Source organism: Carassius gibelio, chromosome A19 (assembly GCF_023724105.1).
Source record: "Carassius gibelio isolate Cgi1373 ecotype wild population from Czech Republic chromosome A19, carGib1.2-hapl.c, whole genome shotgun sequence".
Lineage (NCBI taxonomy): Eukaryota > Metazoa > Chordata > Actinopteri > Cypriniformes > Cyprinidae > Carassius > Carassius gibelio.
This window is the reverse complement of record NC_068389.1, coordinates 29,304,582-29,322,972: the sequence shown is the minus strand read 5'-3', so window position 1 is coordinate 29,322,972 and position 18,391 is coordinate 29,304,582. Positions and strand designations below refer to the sequence as shown.

The following is an 18,391-nucleotide window of genomic DNA, read 5'->3' as shown; positions in this document are numbered from 1 at the left end:
AATGCATTACTTTACTAGTTACTTGAAAAAGTAATCTGATTATGAACTCGTGTTATGTGTAATTTGTTAGCACAAACAGTGTTGAGTATAATATTGTTGAATGAATGTTCTATTAACATCACTGGAAAAATCGTAACTTTGCGAGACCTCGGCCAGAACACTCCCTCTTAGCTGGTTTTGTCCTGATAGAGATTGGTCACGAACGTGAGTGAGGTCACATTGAGATCTTTTGATTGCACATCTCAGTATGAGCCCAGGCATTTCTCATCAGATGATCTGAGCTGCTCTTCATTCATTCTTCAGCTCTCCGCTCTTACTGACTCATTTGAGTCTTTAACAGCGCTCGCTGAGATCCCTTGAGCCATTAGATGCTCCTGAGGCCCATCATGTTACCATAGTAACCGGGCTGCAGAGATGAGGCTGGGTGCTTTCTGTTGCCATAGTGATAGTGGCTGGAGAGGACAGTTTCACAAACACACCTGAGGAGAGAGAGAAAATAAATCAACAAATTGAGTTTTTCCAGGATGTTGCTAGGGTGTGAGGGTGATCTGGTGGTTATGTTGTTGCTAGGGTGTCCTGACTAGTTGCTATGCAGTTGCTAAGGTGTTCTGAGTGGTTGCTATGCAGTTGTCTATTGCTATGCGGTTGCTATGCGGATGACACACGTGCTGAACTGAATCCTTGCTACTAGAAGCTTCAGCACATAACTAGCAGCTCTAGTACAAGTGATGAGGGACTTAACTAACAACACTAACTGAACACAGATGAAAACAGGTCTAGTGTTCTTTAGCAGACGTTTCTCTCTGCTGAAGCGATCTGACAGACGCTTGAGGAGATTGGGTCGAATCCCCGGCTGTTGAGAGCTGTTCCCTGCGGATCTGAACTGCACTCTCAAGTTCGCTGGCATTTCACCGTGACGCAGAAGCACAGCTGAAATCCCTGAACATCCATCATGTGACTCACAATATTCAACAGTGCAATTACCTTCTCTTTTTATTGAGAGAAACAAGACAAAAACCCACACAAATGTTTGAGTGGCACATTCATACCGTCATGAGGAACAAAAAACAGCCCTGCACACAATTACGCCCTCTGCACCAAGAGCACTCGGCATTTACATCCAGCCCTCTCCGAGAGCCGCTGCAGTGCATTATGGGTGTCGCATTCTAAATACCACTGACTAACTGCATGACACACATGAGCTTCGACTCAAACAAAAGGAAATGAGGGGAAGCATATGGAGAGGGTGATAGATGAGAAGAACAGTTCATCATCATCATCATTAATATAATCATCATAATAATTAAATTAGTCGTCCATGAATGAAAGTGAAAACTCTGTCATCATTCACTGGACATGTCTTTATTTTTTCCTTCTGCCTAGCAATCACATATCAACCACCAGAACGCCCTAGCAACTGCATAGCAACCACTTAGATCACCCTAGCAACTCTATAGCAAGAAACAAGAACACCCTACCAACTGCATAGCAACTACCCAGTGGACCCTAGTAACTGCAAAGCAACTACTCAGCACACCTTATCCTTTTACACAATAAACTGTGATTGATGTAATGAGTTTATTGTTGTGTCCAGCAGGTCAGTTTTCACTCTCTTATATTAATAGAGATCCTGTAAACAGAGGAAACCTTGAGCTGAATATTCCTGCTGCGTAAAAACAGATTAATTTCCTGAGAGAAAGAGCCCTGATGCTAACAACCAAATTATAGACACGTTAGTCATTTGATTTATCCTGCTGCTGTGTAACGTTTTGCTCATCTATAGAAAAAATGGAAATAAGCCTTTTGGGGAAAAATTGGTAATTATATTGATGTTAATGAAACCAATCTAATATTTATTCATAAAAAGACATCAGGCAAGAAAACAAGACATCTTCTTACAGCAGAGTTTTCCCCAAACTGCTATCATTAAAGCTGGAGTGTGTGATGTTTGTGGTGTCAGATTCCTGTTCAGAGTGAGTCACTGCTAGTTTGATCTGTTGGCATCTCAACTTCTGACATCATGTGAGTTTGAGGAGTGACTGAGATGTTTGACTGACCAATGACGGGAAACCCAACAGTCTGATTTTTGCAGTTCTGATCGGCGCTGCTTGTATTGCAGAAGCAACTTCTTCAGGAGAGTGAAGAACAGACACTGTATAATTTCAACTTTTTATTTTATTAGAAATGAGACACTTTCACCTATCGTTGTTAAAACTGTACAATCACAAGAGGAAGTCAAATACACAGAGACTCTGGTGCTGGAGATTCAGACAGACATCGGGAACCTCACGCAAACTTAGAGACGCAAGGAAGGATATCGGCACACAGAGACGAACAGGTTTATAAATCAAGAGACCGTACAGAAGACTGAGGGTTTAGTGTCTCAACAATATAGAGGAATCAAGTAAAAAACTCTAGGGGATTTTCCTGAAGCACAGTTAGATATATCTCTAGGCTATTACTATATCATATTTTTCTTTCCTGAACATTCTTTTAGCAGCAAGACACAACGTCTTGTTTTGTCCTTCTCGTTTAATAGCTAATACAGTCCATGAACAGTGTTGTCATAAATGTTTCTATGTGCTCTAAAAAGATGATATAAAACTCTGAAAATGGTTAACAAAATCTTGCCAAGATATTAATGTCAGTCCTGCTTGGGCATCAAGCATCTGTCCTCATATCGCACTGATGCCAGTCTATTGTTTGGCATAAATACTGCACTGGGAACATCTCCCGCCGGCACTGCGGAAGTTCACAGGTGGGCAGGAGCCCATAACGTGTGCTGGGGCTTCGTTCAAAAGGCCGTAGAAAGAGCTGCTGGTGGGAATGGAGGGAACACAGTGGTCTGATCCAATGGAGCGGAGGAGGAAACAACAGCTCGTCCTCAAAGAGTCCAAGGCTACACAGTCACTGCTGCTCCAACTACATTTCCCAGAATGCTGAGAATATCAGCTGCTTATGCTGGGATAGATCCTCCTGCTGCTGTTTCCGGAATGAACGAATGGTTTCATACAGTAAAATACTTAAAATACTTAAAAATAAACATTGATGAACACAGGTATAAAGACAAGAGGAGATACACAATCATAAAAATCAAAACACGATCATAAAACCAAATAAATAACATTAATAATAACAACTAATTACAATAATAACAGAGGAATCATGGAAAGTAAATGCTCAGCTCTTTATAGTCAAGTTTTCAGTACAATTATTTCCCCAAAGTTTGATGGAAGCGTCCAGAAATGCTTTGCGGAAAGCACAAAATAACACAGACCACAGCGATTGCAGTTCATCTGTGTCCATTCGGCACAGCTAACAACCCCTAGTGGCTCATGGGAGACATCGGCCTCTTGACCGAAGAGAACGCTCTGGAAGGGGCCGCCAAAGGCCATACTCGAGCGGCCAAGAAAGCGTTCGTCCCTCCTGCAGGAAGATTCGCACCATTCCTAAGCGGAATTGTGGAAAAATGAAAGAGCACAGGCAGGCGTCCACACCACCTCCTGGACCAGATGGAAGCGTGTTGGGAAAAGCTCTCGATGAACCAACCTTTGCATGGAGATCGGAAAACCTTTCTCCCAGTTCAGACGCCTTCTTATGACCGAGGTCAGTGTCATCCTGAGCTGAGAGCTACTTCTGAAGCCGGAGAGACACATATTCAAATGACAGATGGGTACAGGTACCTCTGTGCACTCTTCATGCTCATCCTTTCATTTCTGCTCTCTTTCCCAAATCAAAAACAGACCGAGGTGTTCAGGGTTAAATGCTGTGCCCTCACACCTCTGTCTGCAGGTCGATGATATCTTGGCCCACCAGAGGGATGCTCGCTCCGGCCTTCTCCCATTCCAAGCCCTGGAGATCCAGAGGAGACGCCTGCAGAGGCTCCATGTCCTTCCTGACCCAAGCAGGAGGAGACGCCTGTGACCTGCTCATGCTCTCCCAGGACCGATCCATTGCTCCCTGCTGCTTATCCTGGAAAGATACATTGGGAACAGTGTTATAAACCCTGCAGTTGGCAGTGAATGAGAAAACGTGCTTCACAGACAGTCGAAATCAAGACACTTACGCTGTGGTTTGTCTTGTCGCTTCCAGCTGAGGAAACGCTCCATCTAACGGACTGCAGAGAGAAGATAGCATTACTCTAAATACCAAATGATTGAGAGTAAAAGTGTTCATGTCCGCCGGACATTAAATAATGGCTGCTCTGATGCAAAAATGAGAGAGTTCCACTAATGTCCGTCTTGTTTAGCGGCTCACCTTGCTGTCAGACGCTGGAGACTCCCTGTCCTTCTCAGCATGATGCATCTTCCTGTTCAGGTCCTGGAACATATTCTGATGGCGTTTTCGTGTGTGCATGATTTTCTACACGACAGAGAAAGGAAAGGGTTAAAACTGCACTGTTGTAGATTTACATTCATCCACAGTGGAAAACTCTGTAGGAGTAACTACCTCAAAATCCAGTTCTGCGTAACGAGATTTCTGCCTCTGTGAGAGTTAAGCAGAAGAAGCCACAGCAAACTTTAGTTTCACATACATTGCATAATTAGTTTAGATGCAGTGCTCTGCAGTAGCATTAGCGAGACTAAATTGTGTCTCTTACCCCCTCGCTGACCTCCAAAGAACTCATGGACAAGGTGGAGATGGTTTCGCTCTTGGACATCATGGAGTTCATGGAGTCGAACGTGTCGCCCAGACTGCTGGTCACGTGACTCTCGCTGGAGATGTTGTGGATGTTCTGAATGGGTGAGTCTCGCTCCGAGTATGATACGCTAACACGGTCAGCGGGGAGAGTCTTGACAGCGTAGGCAGCTTGCGGTTCGGCGAAGGTTCCACTCAGATGCATGAGACGGGCCTGTGGGAGATCGGTGCTGATGTTGTATTTGCTGGAGTTACTGGAGTCGTCCTTGGGTTTGGAACGAAGGGTTGAGGTGGTGTTGGGCAGGAGCACATAACCGCTGCCATCCGCACAGATGCTCTCGGCCTGAGCGAGGGCCAGATCAGCATCCAGCTGCTTGAAGAGCTCACTGTCACACACGTACATGGGTTTGCCACAGGACAGGTCCACTCCACGACCTTTCTCTCTCCGCAGGGTGAGCGTGTGGCTGGAGTATTCAGGGAGGGGGGGGATGTGGCTCTTTGTGCTAGGGTTAGACGGAAGGGTGTGGAAGTTTGGGCCGAGGGGCAGGGGCATCTGTGGAGGGGGCATCTTCTCCTCTGATGAGCTCTTCATTCCACCTGAAGGGAGGCAGAGAGGCATGTGAGAATACAGTCCTCTTGGAGCCCAAAGCAATCCTAGTTTAGTTTCTTATCATTACCGAACCATAAGAACACCTCAAGTTTCATGCTATAAGGCAGAGGTGTCTAATCCAGAATTTAGCTACAACCAGCTTCCAGATTCTAGTAATCTTCAAAAGACTCAGCTGAGTTTAATAAGGGTTGGAGCTTAATTATCCAGGACACCCCTGCTCAAAGGTGATAAGAATGTGGTGATCTGTTGTTTATATCCTCACCTGGTCGGTTTGAGTCAGCATCCTTCTCAAAGTCAGGCTGTACACAGGAAAGAAAGAGGAGAAATTTGAGTTATAAATATTATCATTATTATTTAAAGTGCATGAGAATACTTGCATGTAGACTCACCACGAGCTGTGTGTGGCCGTTCTGCAGAGAGCTGCCAGAATCACCGTTCCCGTCATCTTTGCGGTCCACCACACGGCACTTCACCGCCTCCTGGACCTGAAACACATCATGCGTTATGAGCTCTGGCACACTTAAACATGTTAAACGCACTCCTGCTTCGATTGTGAATGTACTGACCTCTCTGCGCAGGATGCAGTGCACCATGACAATGATGAATCCTTCCAGAGAATCAAAGACAGCAAAGAGGATCTGGAACAGTGCGGAGCGGCGGTCTGTGATGGCCAACACTGCAGACATCCACGTCAGAGCGAGAAGAGGGAGAACCACACAGGAGCTCCACAGAGACGCCCTGCAGGACACTGCATTTAATACCTGCTCTGGACTCTTTAATGTGACTGGTGTTTAATTAGGTATGAATAGTATTTCTTACCCAGCTCTCTCTTTCAGCTTAACGTCTGTGATGCCGTCCTTGGACACAAGCTTGTTGAAAACCAGAATTCCAATCACCATGTTGACCTGAAAATACACAGGGAGACGTCAGTGAAGGCTCAACAATGCACATGCTGTCGATCATGCAGTGTCCAAGAGCGGCTCCTCACCAGAACGACAGCAGCTGCTGGACCCACAAATGAGTACAAGAGACCGCCTTCAAGAGACAACCAACAGCTGTGGGGAAAGAAGAAGAAACACCAGTGTTAAATTCACAAAGACACTGATGGAAAAAGAAAGATGGGAAACAAGATGGGAAATACTCACTAGTTGACGGTGCCGTATCCTTTGGCTTTGGTGAAGCCGACCGAAACAGCGACGACTAAAGCAGGCAGACCTGAGAGAGAATCCAGAGAGAGTTAAACACCCCATCGCTTGAGACATGCAACACTCTACAGAAGCACAAACACAAACACACTCACCCCATCCCAGACACAGGAAGCGCTTGCGGATGATGCGGTTACGCAGGCGGCCCGTAACGGCCATGTAGGACTGCCACGCCTCCGTCAGGACCCAACAGAACGAGGACAGGAAGAAGAAATGCAGGAGAGCTGCCACCAAAGCACACATGACCTGTGAGAGACAGACGGAGTGACAGGTGAGCCGCTGGTCATCGGAGCTGATGTGAACGCTCAGCTTCAGGCTCAGGGTTATACCTTGTTGCGTGCTTGTGTCTGACTGATCAGAATGAGGGCGTTGGAGCAGATGATTGACAGACAGAAGTTGATCAGGATCACTGAGCGCTCAGAACGGATGTACCTGAGAAGAGAGAGAGAACATCAGTTAATGGGATCCAATCATTCAGAATTTGATGCTATTGTAGTTCCATTCTGCTTCATAAAAACTGGTCTTTAATTATGAGATGAATGGCTTTTGTCTATAATATTTCATGTTTCTCTTCAGGTTAATACATATAACAGTATACAAATCATTAATTCGGTAAATCAAGCAAGTTTCTTACTTCCACACAGAGACGTAGATGATGAGGAGGAGGAGGAGCGTGAGGGACGACACCCCGCATCCCACAATCATCGTAACCGATGGCAACAGAGACTTATCCATGTTCTGTGAAGAAACACAGTAACATCAGTGTTAATGCAAACACACACACACACACACACACACACACACACACAGCTCCCTCTGGACAGAATGACTGGCAGAAACAGGGCAGCTGATGTGAAGGAGACGTGAAGGTGAGAGAGATGCTCCACATTCCTTCACTGCTGCTCCACATTAGCACATTTAAACGATGTCAAGTGTGTGTGTGTGTGTGTGTGTGTGTGTGTGTGTGTGTGTCCTGCAGGTGGACAATTTTCACCTCTGAAATTATGAGTGTTACACACTTCACACACCTGTGGACACACACACACACCACAGTAGGTGCGTATTACATCACCAGCTGCTTTCCACCTTCATTTGCCCTTGCAGAATGAAACACATCCTAATATTTCCTCTCAACACATACACACACACACACACACACACACACACAAACGGAAGGCATATAACTAAAGGTCTTTTAAACATGCTTGCACTGCACGACGCTCCCGTTATGGCGCGTATGTGATTATAAACGGAAGCGTTCTGTTAGGATGCGTTGCGTTGCAGCGCGGGGCGGGTTTTTTCCTCCGCTTGGTGCCGATAACTGAATTACAGCGCGAGGCTGCGGATGCAGTTACCATGGCAACTGCTTCTGCACCAAAAAGATCAAAAACAACGATCCCGATCACACAAACGCATTTTAAGCACCGAACAAACACATGCACGAAATCAACCGAATTAGATTCCTAAGAACATGATGTCCTGATGAGAAGCGATCGATCACAACACTGCATCATCTCGATCAGCTGTCGTTAGATACAGATTAAACTCGATCACATCCGATCACCCGATGATCGATGATGAAAGAGGTTAACGGCAGCATCGATTTTCACTTACTCACACACACACACACACACACACAGACCGGGGATGATCAGACACTTACCAGATCGGGATTCGGTCGCGCAATCAGGGCGAATGTGGAGAGTCCGTCACAGATGCATGTAGTGCTGGAGTCGCGCGACACAGATCTGCAGCCGCGCGCGGACCAGGAGCCGAGCAGAGACGCGCTGCGCACACACACACACACACACACAAAGGTTAGACACACTGTGAAATAAACCTGCGCACACACTCAGCAGCAGAGCAGCTCATCCAGACTCACACACGCTTCAGACCACAGTACAGTGATGCTCTTTAACAGTCAGATATATAACGTGTTATTCACATGCAACTCCAGCTATTTCTATCATGGTATAAATACATAAATTAAATACATGTATGCATTTAGCAGACGCGTTTATCCAAAGTTACTTCCATTGCATTCAGGCTAACAATCTTCTCATAAAATGGTATCATGGTAACTTGTCCAAATTGTTCTTCTTGGTGATTTTACAATGCGCTCAGAACACAAAATAAATAAATAAAATAAAAAAAGTTCTTTACTAGCATTGATGGTTATATTAACCTGTAACATCTAAGGAACCACTAAAGATTCTTTATATTGGAAAATTTTTATTCCGATCATTAAAATATTCTTTACACTAAGAAATAAATGACATCTTATATGCATCACTGAGAAACCCTTTTGGAAGCAATTTTTAAGGAATATTTAGTCTGAAAGGTTCAAAATATTCTTCATGCATAAATCCAATGTCATTCTATTTTATACTATGTTTTTTGCTTTGCTTTCTATCACTGTTTGTGCACTATTTGTGTTCGTATACTGTATTTGGCAATATTGCATGTAAAACAGATTCATTCCTTTGATCCTCTTTTATAAGTTGCTTTGGATAAAAGCGTCTGGTAAATGCATAAATGTAAAAAATAGTCATGCCAATAAAGTCCTGGTGTATTTCAGAGATATTCTTCACACACACCAATAAAGGAACTGATAGCACAGAAACACAACTGTTTCTCTCTCTGTGTGTGTGTGTGTGTGTGTGTGTGTGTTTGGCACGGGTCTGATGGCAGGTGGTTGAGCTCATGTCCTGTGAGAGACAAAGACTCCCCGATAGCACAATCACACCAGTGTCACAGGAGGAAAATCACACGGAAAAATGGAAATGGATAGCTGTGTTCTGAATGCTGATTGGTCAAAACTGTGCTACCAAAAATACATTTGTAAGAACGTTCTGCTAACCTTCCAATTACGTTCTGAAAACATTCTCCATTTTTTTAAAACGTTTTTTTCATGGATATGTGAATGTTAGAGAAAATATTAAGGGATGTTCAGTTTTATCTTTCTGCAAATCTTATCTTAAACAACAACAACAAACATTACACTAATTTACACTAATACATTAAACTAAAACGTTTCAGAAAAACATTCCATTAACAATGTATTACTGTTTTTGAGAACATTATTATAGATCAGATAACTGATAATGTGATCATTGTGAGAATGTTCTCTGCAAATACATGACGTTAATAGAATACTGTTGAAATTAACATTTGTAAAACTCATGGTGAATAATATATATGTATTTTTATAGATATAGATATATGGAGTTCAGAGATCTGAATGCTTTGATTTAAAAACAGAAAAATTAGGTTCCCAACTTTTGATGTGTGTGTGTGTGTGTGTGTGTGTGTATGTGTGTGTACGTGTGAGTGTTTGTGTGGGCAGTGGGATGGTGAAAACCATTGAAAGTTTTGAACTTGCTGTGAATATTCATGAGATCATAAGTGATGTGTGTAAGGGGGCGGAGGCTCATTTGCATATGATTAGCGGTTGTCAGGGAGGTGTGGAGATGACACACTGTACTGAGGGTAGAAGAGAGTGTGTGACCTTTAGAGCTGCGACAACAACACACACACACACACACACAGAATCACAAGCGCTCCACCCACCTCTCGCTCTCGTCCCAGGCGATGCAGGTCTCGTTCACAGTGCCCTGCAGAGAGAGAGAGAGATGGAGGTGAGAGGTCTGGTTAGGAGGAGTTCGATCCGTGTCACATGTCACTTCCTCCACAGTCTTCAACTGCACACACACGCTCAGAACAGAACAGAACGAACGAATATTTCCATGGCAACTCACATTGTGCAGGTGAGGGAAGTTGATCTGAACAGGTGCAGACAGGAAGCCAGGGTTGGGCTTCACCGTTACCGTGACGACCTTCGAGTTGAGCAGCGTGCTGTTGCTGCACGAGCCAGAGATGATCGATCAGAATTGAATATAATATCATTCACTGATTAAAATTATATGAATGAACTAATTATTTAACAAAAACATAACTTCTGAGTTTTAACAGTAATGCAATTTCTAAAATCAGAAGGTTTGTAACTCTTTTACCTCTGGAAGGACAGGATGGGAGCCAGATTTCTGTAGAGAACGATCCCGGTGACAAACCCTGTGCTCTGCTCAGCATCTACACACACATTCAGAGCCGCATTAGTCTCCTTTCACACCAAACACACGTCAGAATATGTGTGTGTCTGTGTGTGTGTGTGTGTGTGTGTGTGTGTCTCTCTGTGTGTGTGTGTGTGTGTGTGTGTGTGTGTCTGTGTGTGTGTGTGTGTGTCTCTGTGTGTGTGTGTCTGTGTGTGTGTGTGTGTGTGTCTCTGTGTGTGTGTGTACCTGGCACATCTAGACTCAGAGCGCTGCGGGACACTGTGACTTTCTCTTCTGAATTGCGGACCCAGTCGATTATCCCCCGCCAGCCCTTCAGGGGGAAGGTCACATCAGAGGTCATGGTTCGGGGACGCTTCTGGACACTGAGCTCTGGAGAGATGGTCAGAAAACACCAGTCAAACACAATCACACACACACACACACACCAAAGCATGTGCTGCACTCATATATCCACTGTTGCCCCACACTCGTGACCTGTTTCACACTCACCAAGATTGTCGGTGACCTCGTAGATGTCCTGGAAATCTCTCATCTGACGTCCGATCATGTCAATGAAGTTCTCGATCAGACTGAAGAACTCCTTGATGTTTGCGCCCATCTGCAGAAGAGCAAAACAGCACTGTTATTGCCAACCAAAACTATTATAAAATATATATATAAAACACACATAGAGAATCTCTCAGTTCTTTCTTAGAATGGTCTGGTGACTGATTCATTAGTGTGTGTTAGAGCTGTGACGTGTGTGTGTGGGTGTGTGAGGTGTTGGCGGTGTCTGCTGTCACAGATTGGCATGTGGGTGCGCTCCATTTCTCTGCTTCTTTATTTCTCCTCTCACCCTTTTTTGGTATGATGACTTACCAGTTGAGCTTCGTCCCATTTCTCTCGGTGTGTCTCCTGCAGTAAGTTACTGATGGTGTGAGCGTAATTCTGTGGGTCAAACAAATCAAGTTCATTAGACCAGAGCTTCTATCATTTACACTTTTCCCATCATCGTTATGTGCTTTGGTTTAGCGTACCTCCACATCTGCATTGCTCAGGCTCATCTTTGAGCCTCTGAAGATCTCCGTGCTGTTCCTCAGGACCTCCATCACAGCCAGCAGGTCACCGCTGTACTTCAGATTGTCAGTCGACACCATCCTCACATTAGACAGCACCTCAGACACGCCATCAACCAGCTGACCGCTCTGAGACTGATTCACGTGATCACGCATCTGGAAGGAGAACGACCTTTGAGAACTCTGTCCTTTAGGCCAACATGAAGTGCTAGTATGTTGTTGACAGTGTTCTGTGAGTCTTACCTGGGTCTGGATGTCCAGGATTTCTTTGGAGATGCATTTGATGTGAGTGGGGTTCTCCCAGAAGGCCAGACCCACGGCGTCCAGAGTGCATCTGCGCAGGATCAGGCCTGCAGGAGTCAGGGAGAGAAGGGTTAATGCCATCCAGAGGAAGAGACTGTCTCTCTAACTAAAATCAGGCTATGACCCACATTCAACACACAAAAACTAGAGCGCTGGATGACTGAGATCTGTGATCAGTACCTGTGGCATCAGAAGGACAGGACACAGCCGCTGTGTCACCTGCGGGCGTTCTCTTCCACACCACACTGCCGTAGTTCTCCTCTCCACAGATCTCGTGAGGTTCTGTCAGACACATTTTAAAGCACTTAACCATGCTGCCTCAAAAATGACAGATAGATTGCTGCGAGTAAAGCATCTGGTTTGAGCTCTCACCTGGGCACCGCTTCTCGTTGCAGTTTCGCAGTTCTTTTTTATCTCCGTTGCAGGGCTCTCCACTAAAATAAGGTCCTTCACACACTCTCTGTCTGAGCTGATGACCTCCACCGCAGGACTTGCTGCAACTGCCCCATGAGCTCCACAACAGCCATCTCCCGTCCACTAGAGGGCGACAACACACTTGAGTATCTTTCATAAAAACACTTGCTGAGCCATTTACGGACCATTCACAAGAAACACTTCATATTCATAAACTAGAAAGTATTTAGAGATGAATACTGTACCTGGGCAGTCTCTGAGGAAGCAGTTGGTGGTTTCTTGCCATTCTCCTCTGCACTCTGAGCCTCCGTACGAGGGACCGTTACACTCACGAGTTCTCTTCATCGTTCCATTCGAGCAAGAGGCAGAGCAAGGAGTCCATGCGGACCAGTCGTTCCAGTAGCCATCAACTATGCAGAGGGGAAAGACAGAATAATTATCATTATTGAAGCTCCACAGTCATCTTCCTTATTGCATTTGAAAAGGGCTTGCATTTCTGAGGTGAACAGTGCCATCTGGTGTTGAGATCTGGAATAGCGGTCAGTTAACTGACCTGGGCAGACTGCGATGTTGCAGAACTTGGTCTGTTTGACCGGTCCACGGCAGGGTTGTCCTCCGTGCTGAGGCTGTTTGCAGGTACGGACACGATCACGGTATCCACGACCACATGTGGATGAGCACAAACTCCAGGGAGCCCATTCGTCCCACGCTCCGTTCACTGCAAAAACGTTATCGTTAATCAATCCCTCATTCCATGATCCAGACAAATGAAAGTAGGCACTGTATGCAAGATCTGAAGTACCTGGGCAGGCGACGGTGTTGTTACAGGATCTATTCTCTCTCAAAGGGCCGTTGCACTGGGTGCTGTAAGTGGACGTCATGCAGGAGCGTGTGCGAGATTGCAAGCCTTCACCACAACTCACTGAACACGTGCTCCATGAAGACCACGTGTCCTGCTGGACCTCTTCTGCAGCATAACAAAGAAAATGATTTAGCAAATGACCTCCACTATTCCGGACTGCTTTCTAATGTTCCAAAAGAGACACACACCTTTATGAGGGGCCTGGTTTCCCATGATGGTGCCATCAGAATCATGTCGCTGGCTGATGATGGAACGCAGACCTTGACTCCTCTGTTGGACTTGACCTGAACAAATCAACACAAACCCACATGTAAGATCTGACAGCATGCTTTTGGATTACTTCAGTGCACATTTATGGACGTGGAACTGACCGATGCAGGGCTGAGGGTTGCAGGCTCGTCCCTCCTCTACGACGCCCTCACAGACACCGTCCTCAGGCTGACACACGCGGCTGCGCACCTGGACTCCACCGCCGCACTCGTTACTGCACTCGGACCAGCGGCCCCATCCATTCCAGCCTTCTGCAAACACATCACACAGATCAGCTCCACATCACTTCTGTTAAGTGCACATGGTGGATGAGTAATGCTGAAGAGGTGGAGGAGAGGACATTCGCTGCGAATGAGTCATGTTTAATGCTGCAGTCAGTGCTGACATCTGCTGGTCAACTCAGGAATCAGCATGCACACTTCAGGAGCTCAATAGAGGCATCAAATCTTGCCTGTCAACTTATTGACAATCGATGTGGCATTGTTTTGTCATAAATGTAGGTTTAATGTCAAAGAGGCAGCCGCTATAAGAGTGGGGTGAAAAGTCTCTAGACAGACAAACACTTCTGAACCTTTTCTAAACAAAACGGAGCTTTGAAGGCCAAATGCCAGGACACCACATGATATGACTGTTTGAAAGGGTGAATTGCCTCGGGTACATGAGGCGCTCTTTGTATGTGGTACTTCTGGAGCCCGAGCGAGTTGCTATGACAACCTCAAGCACAGGGCATTGACTGCTTTAACGGAGGCTTGCGGTGCAGCTGCTCCCGCAGAACCACATCGACAGAACAGCATACAATTTTGCCTGATTTTTACCAACCAAACAAGTTGCTACGGAACCCTTGCATTTCACACACTTACTCATGATCTCGGCGTCGCGGCTGCTGTCTCTAACGGTGGGCGTGCACTTGTCGGTGTAGACTCCGCCTCTGTAACAGCCAGCTGTCTTTCTCTTGGGAGGTTCCCAGCACTGACAGGGGGTCATCATGATGCCGCAGGGGTTTCCATGGGTGCTGGTGGCCAGGCAATCCTCCAGCCACTGACACAGCATCTCACAGGCTGGCATACTCGGGTTCCTCTTCCCCACGACCAGAAACTCAGCGTTGAACTGGCTGCCTTCGTCGTTCCCTTCGTCTTCCTCCACGGGCTCCATACCAAGACGTGGCATCACCTTCCGCACCTGCAGGAACTGTTTGCTGGACTCCAGGTAGGCCACCGCGGAGGAAGCGTCGCACAGTCGGACCACCTCATCGAAGCTCTCCATGCCCAGGTATGTGCGAGAAGTCTCCAGGAACGAGTCGAACTGGAAGGTTCGGACCTGTCGTGGGGTGCAGGACTCGGTAGGCTTGGTGATCTTCATGTAGACAGTGTATCGGCGAGGATCAGGGTTTTGCAGGGTCCAGGAGCAAGGCGTTGAAGGCAGGGCAGTCTTAGAGGAGAACACACCGAAGAAGCGGCTTTGCTCCAGGGTGGCACAGGTGGCAGACGCTGGCCCAGAGGGAGTGGAGATGCTCGGGGTGAACATCACACACATGCAAGCGCACAGCGCCAATGAGACGGACCACCACTCCATGTTTTAACTTCAGGAGGACGGGTGGACCCTTTGATAGGAGTTAACTTGGCTTCTTTGATCTGGCAGGGGTTTGATCTTTTTACTGTAGTAAATGTGGATGGAGGGTTTGATTCTTCACTAGATTGAAGGGGACATATCTGTGGGAAAACAAGAAACAGAAGGCACTCAGAGTTAGAATTTGTCAATCACAGTAGAACAGTCACTGTAATAATTATCATACTGGAACAGGTCTGCCATCTGAATCATATCTGTAGACGAGAGCTGTACCCTCCATTAGCATTAATGTGCATTCGAACGAGCCCTGTCAGAGTGCTGTCGCTAATGCGCGAACTGCCATTACACTCAGACTATAATTACAGTGCCCTTCACAGGAATCTCTCTCCACATCGCTCTCTCGTTCTCTACTGCCCACGCTTTCACACGTGGCAGAGACGATTGCGTCAAACTGACGTCCACGAAGACTCAGCTCACACCCACGAAACTTTCTTACAGTGAGAGAGCAGGATATTTTTTGCAGGAACACATGCCCCCTCCCTGAAAGACTGCAGCGATTGCAGAACTTTCTCTGTGAGTGTCCAAGTCTGACTGTTGCCATAGCTACAGGTGCTCGAGAAACGTGCAGAGCATGTTTGTGCATTACACGCTACACCCCTCTCTTTCCAAGCACAGTCCCTCGCTCTATTATAGAACTTGCCTTGTTCGGCGCCTCACTCTCTTTAGCTCAAAGACACTCATTCAGGGGCGAGATAAAAGAGAGAGCAGCTGTGAGAGGTCCTTCTGAGAGAACCAATGACCCCTCATCTTCATCATCACCTTCCTCATTCTGATCTGATAATGTGAGACTGAAAAACTAAAGCTCAACAGTTGTATAAAATAGGATAAATCACTGCTGTGTTTTGTTAGCTGTCTTCAGTTACATCACTATTATCTGCACTCTGTTGAGTTTGAGAAACCGGAAAATATCGACTCTACAGAAAATGAGAGTACTTCAGCTCTGCCACTTTACCTCTTTCTATAGCCCAAATGGGGCTGAAATTACACATTACATCTGTAGTTATGGAAACAGCTGATTTTCAAAAGAGCTGAAGTAGAGTCAGCAGGAAGTGTGTGCCAGAGTGACAGACAGAGAGTGAGACAGACAGATGCACAGAGTTTATGTGAATCCGCACAAGTGAAGCCAGCGCACATTAACCCCTGATGTCTTCTGGCTGATTTGATCCTGGGATGAATGCTAGATTGTATCAGATCTAAGCAAACATTTACACTTTGATTTTAATCCTGGGGAAGTCTGAGACATACATGGCTCTGCCAAGCACACTAGGAGCCATCTGTGAGCTCAGATCTGCTGCTGAGACATCTCAATGTGTGTCTACTGCTGTCAGAACAATAACACACACACACAAACTATCACTGTGTGCATGACCAAACACATACACTTTGACAAACAACTCTCATGAAAGACACACACCTGCAGGACGAATCCTTTGCAAAAAAAATGTCATGAGTTTCTTTATCTTCATGCCAGATGAACTGCAGCATAAACCATGAATTGCAACATAGTCAACTTTCAAGCGTTTTGCAGTGAGGTGTGATTAAATAAAAAAAATAATTAATTTATCGATATGTGCAAACAAATAACTCGTTGAGCATGCAAAGTCGAGCCGCTCGCTCGTGCACGCGCTGCAGACATTATCAGTCAAAGTCTGAAAAGAGGAGCGAAATCAATAGCACGCAACAACTTTTCAAGTAAACACAGAATGCAAAGCGCATGAACACTGATTTATTATAAAATGCGTTGCAGTTAGAACTAAAGGTGCAGATAATGAAATCAACTAAACTAAATGTAGAATTTAGTGAGCTGCATCAATACTCACTAAGCATTTAAATAAGCATAAGCATTAAGTAATCTTCTGTTAATAACGTTTGCAAGAGTTTATTTACTTTTGCAAAAAGAACTTCTTTTCACTAAAGTCAGACGCACAAACCCAAAACAAGACAAATAGCGCAACACAGCATCAGCCTGTAGAAGCGAGTGTCGAGAGCGGTTCAGCACCGCGGACAGCGGCACACTTCAGCACCATCCACCCGTGCATACATGCATCCACACTCGCACCGCACATTTCCAGGTAGTTAAGCACCACTGACCAAACCAAGAACAAAAACAAAAAAATAAAAATAAAAATAAAAATAAAACAAAATAAAACAAATGGCAGCTTCTATTACCTGTTGCTGTTGCTCTATCGTGTCTAAAAAGCGCTCTCCATCCGACAGTCTCAGAGTCTTCCCGGGAATGCTGGGATGCGGGAACGGGTCTAAACGCGTCCAGACGTCCCGGGCTGGATGTCCAAGTCTCGGTGCACTTCACTTCCACAAGCGCAACGGCACAAAGCGACTCTGACCAAACTCCAGAGAGTTTACTACCAACCTCTTCTACTGCTGCTTCTGCTGCTTCTGTATTCCAGTGAGAGCAAGCGAGCTAATAACGGGCAAAGAACGAACGCGGAGCTCCGGAGGCTCGCTTTTCTCGGTCTGCTTTTTTCTCCTGTCACGGTTGGTACTTGTACTCTCGGCTTCGGAGTCTTGCTGCTTGTGGTCTGAAGTGTTTGAGTCGGAGTGGCGTGTGGCCTCCTCGCGCTGCCTTATAAACCCCTCCACCCTGCGTGGATCGCGCGCACCGATGAATGAGACAGTGCGCGGGGGAGAGTGTGTGTGTGTGTGTGTGTGTGTGCTCGCGCGCGCGCACTGGACACACAGAAAGACGAAGGGAAGCGCCGATGTGCGCACACACGAGCGCAGAACCGGAAAGAGAGACTTCACGGCGCTTTCTCTCACTGACAGCGAGAGTTACATCATTACACCTGATTGCCCACACTAATCAATACGACTGACACACATCAAACGATCGACAATCAATCGTGTAAACATGATTATTGAAGTAGGCTACATTTACCTTTTAAGTCTTTCGACTTCATTAATGCTTTATTCACCTTGTTACTTGCCGCTTCTTTAATTATTTGTGAAACTTACGAGCAATTTCTACGCCACTTTTTTTTTTTTTTGGTTTACACCATAATCAAACAACATTTTTATTCAAAATGAATTATAAAACAATCACAGCACAATTAAACAAGTAGTATCACAGTTGAAGGCGTTTATTTGATTGTTTTATTTGATACTGCTGTGTGTACAAATTATTAATTTAACTTTGTTTTGTTAATTGAATACTATTTCACGCTGAATTTAATGAGTTACTTGTCGCTTCTCTGTAACTATTTGTGAAATTTACTACTAAAATTGCTTCTACCTCAATAGAGTATCATAAAGTATTATTTTTGGATGATATTATAATCACACGGGGAGTTTATTTGACTAATTTATTTCTTTTTTTG

At 45.5% G+C, this 18,391-nt stretch overlaps 1 protein-coding gene across 1 annotated transcript; it reads right to left on the bottom strand.

The window, feature by feature from the left end:
- Positions 1 to 2,157: 2,157 nt before the first annotated feature.
- On the bottom strand, positions 2,158 to 17,723 carry LOC127934928 (adhesion G protein-coupled receptor B1-like). Its single transcript, XM_052532489.1, has 32 exons — positions 17,226 to 17,723; positions 14,291 to 15,139; positions 13,532 to 13,681; positions 13,349 to 13,444; positions 13,101 to 13,265; positions 12,852 to 13,016; positions 12,544 to 12,708; positions 12,257 to 12,421; positions 12,065 to 12,166; positions 11,825 to 11,931; positions 11,543 to 11,737; positions 11,385 to 11,453; positions 11,016 to 11,124; positions 10,752 to 10,895; positions 10,467 to 10,542; positions 10,212 to 10,314; positions 10,024 to 10,067; positions 8,117 to 8,240; positions 7,088 to 7,191; positions 6,783 to 6,885; positions 6,549 to 6,699; positions 6,394 to 6,463; positions 6,237 to 6,303; positions 6,068 to 6,153; positions 5,815 to 5,986; positions 5,638 to 5,733; positions 5,511 to 5,547; positions 4,601 to 5,235; positions 4,450 to 4,485; positions 4,258 to 4,362; positions 4,067 to 4,117; positions 2,158 to 3,972 (listed from the first exon to the last, which is right to left on the bottom strand). Exons 2-32 carry the CDS (start codon positions 15,000 to 15,002, stop codon positions 3,775 to 3,777), a joined length of 4,602 nt encoding a protein of 1,533 aa, XP_052388449.1. The 5' UTR covers positions 15,003 to 15,139; positions 17,226 to 17,723; the 3' UTR covers positions 2,158 to 3,774.
- Positions 17,724 to 18,391: the final 668 nt, after the last annotated feature.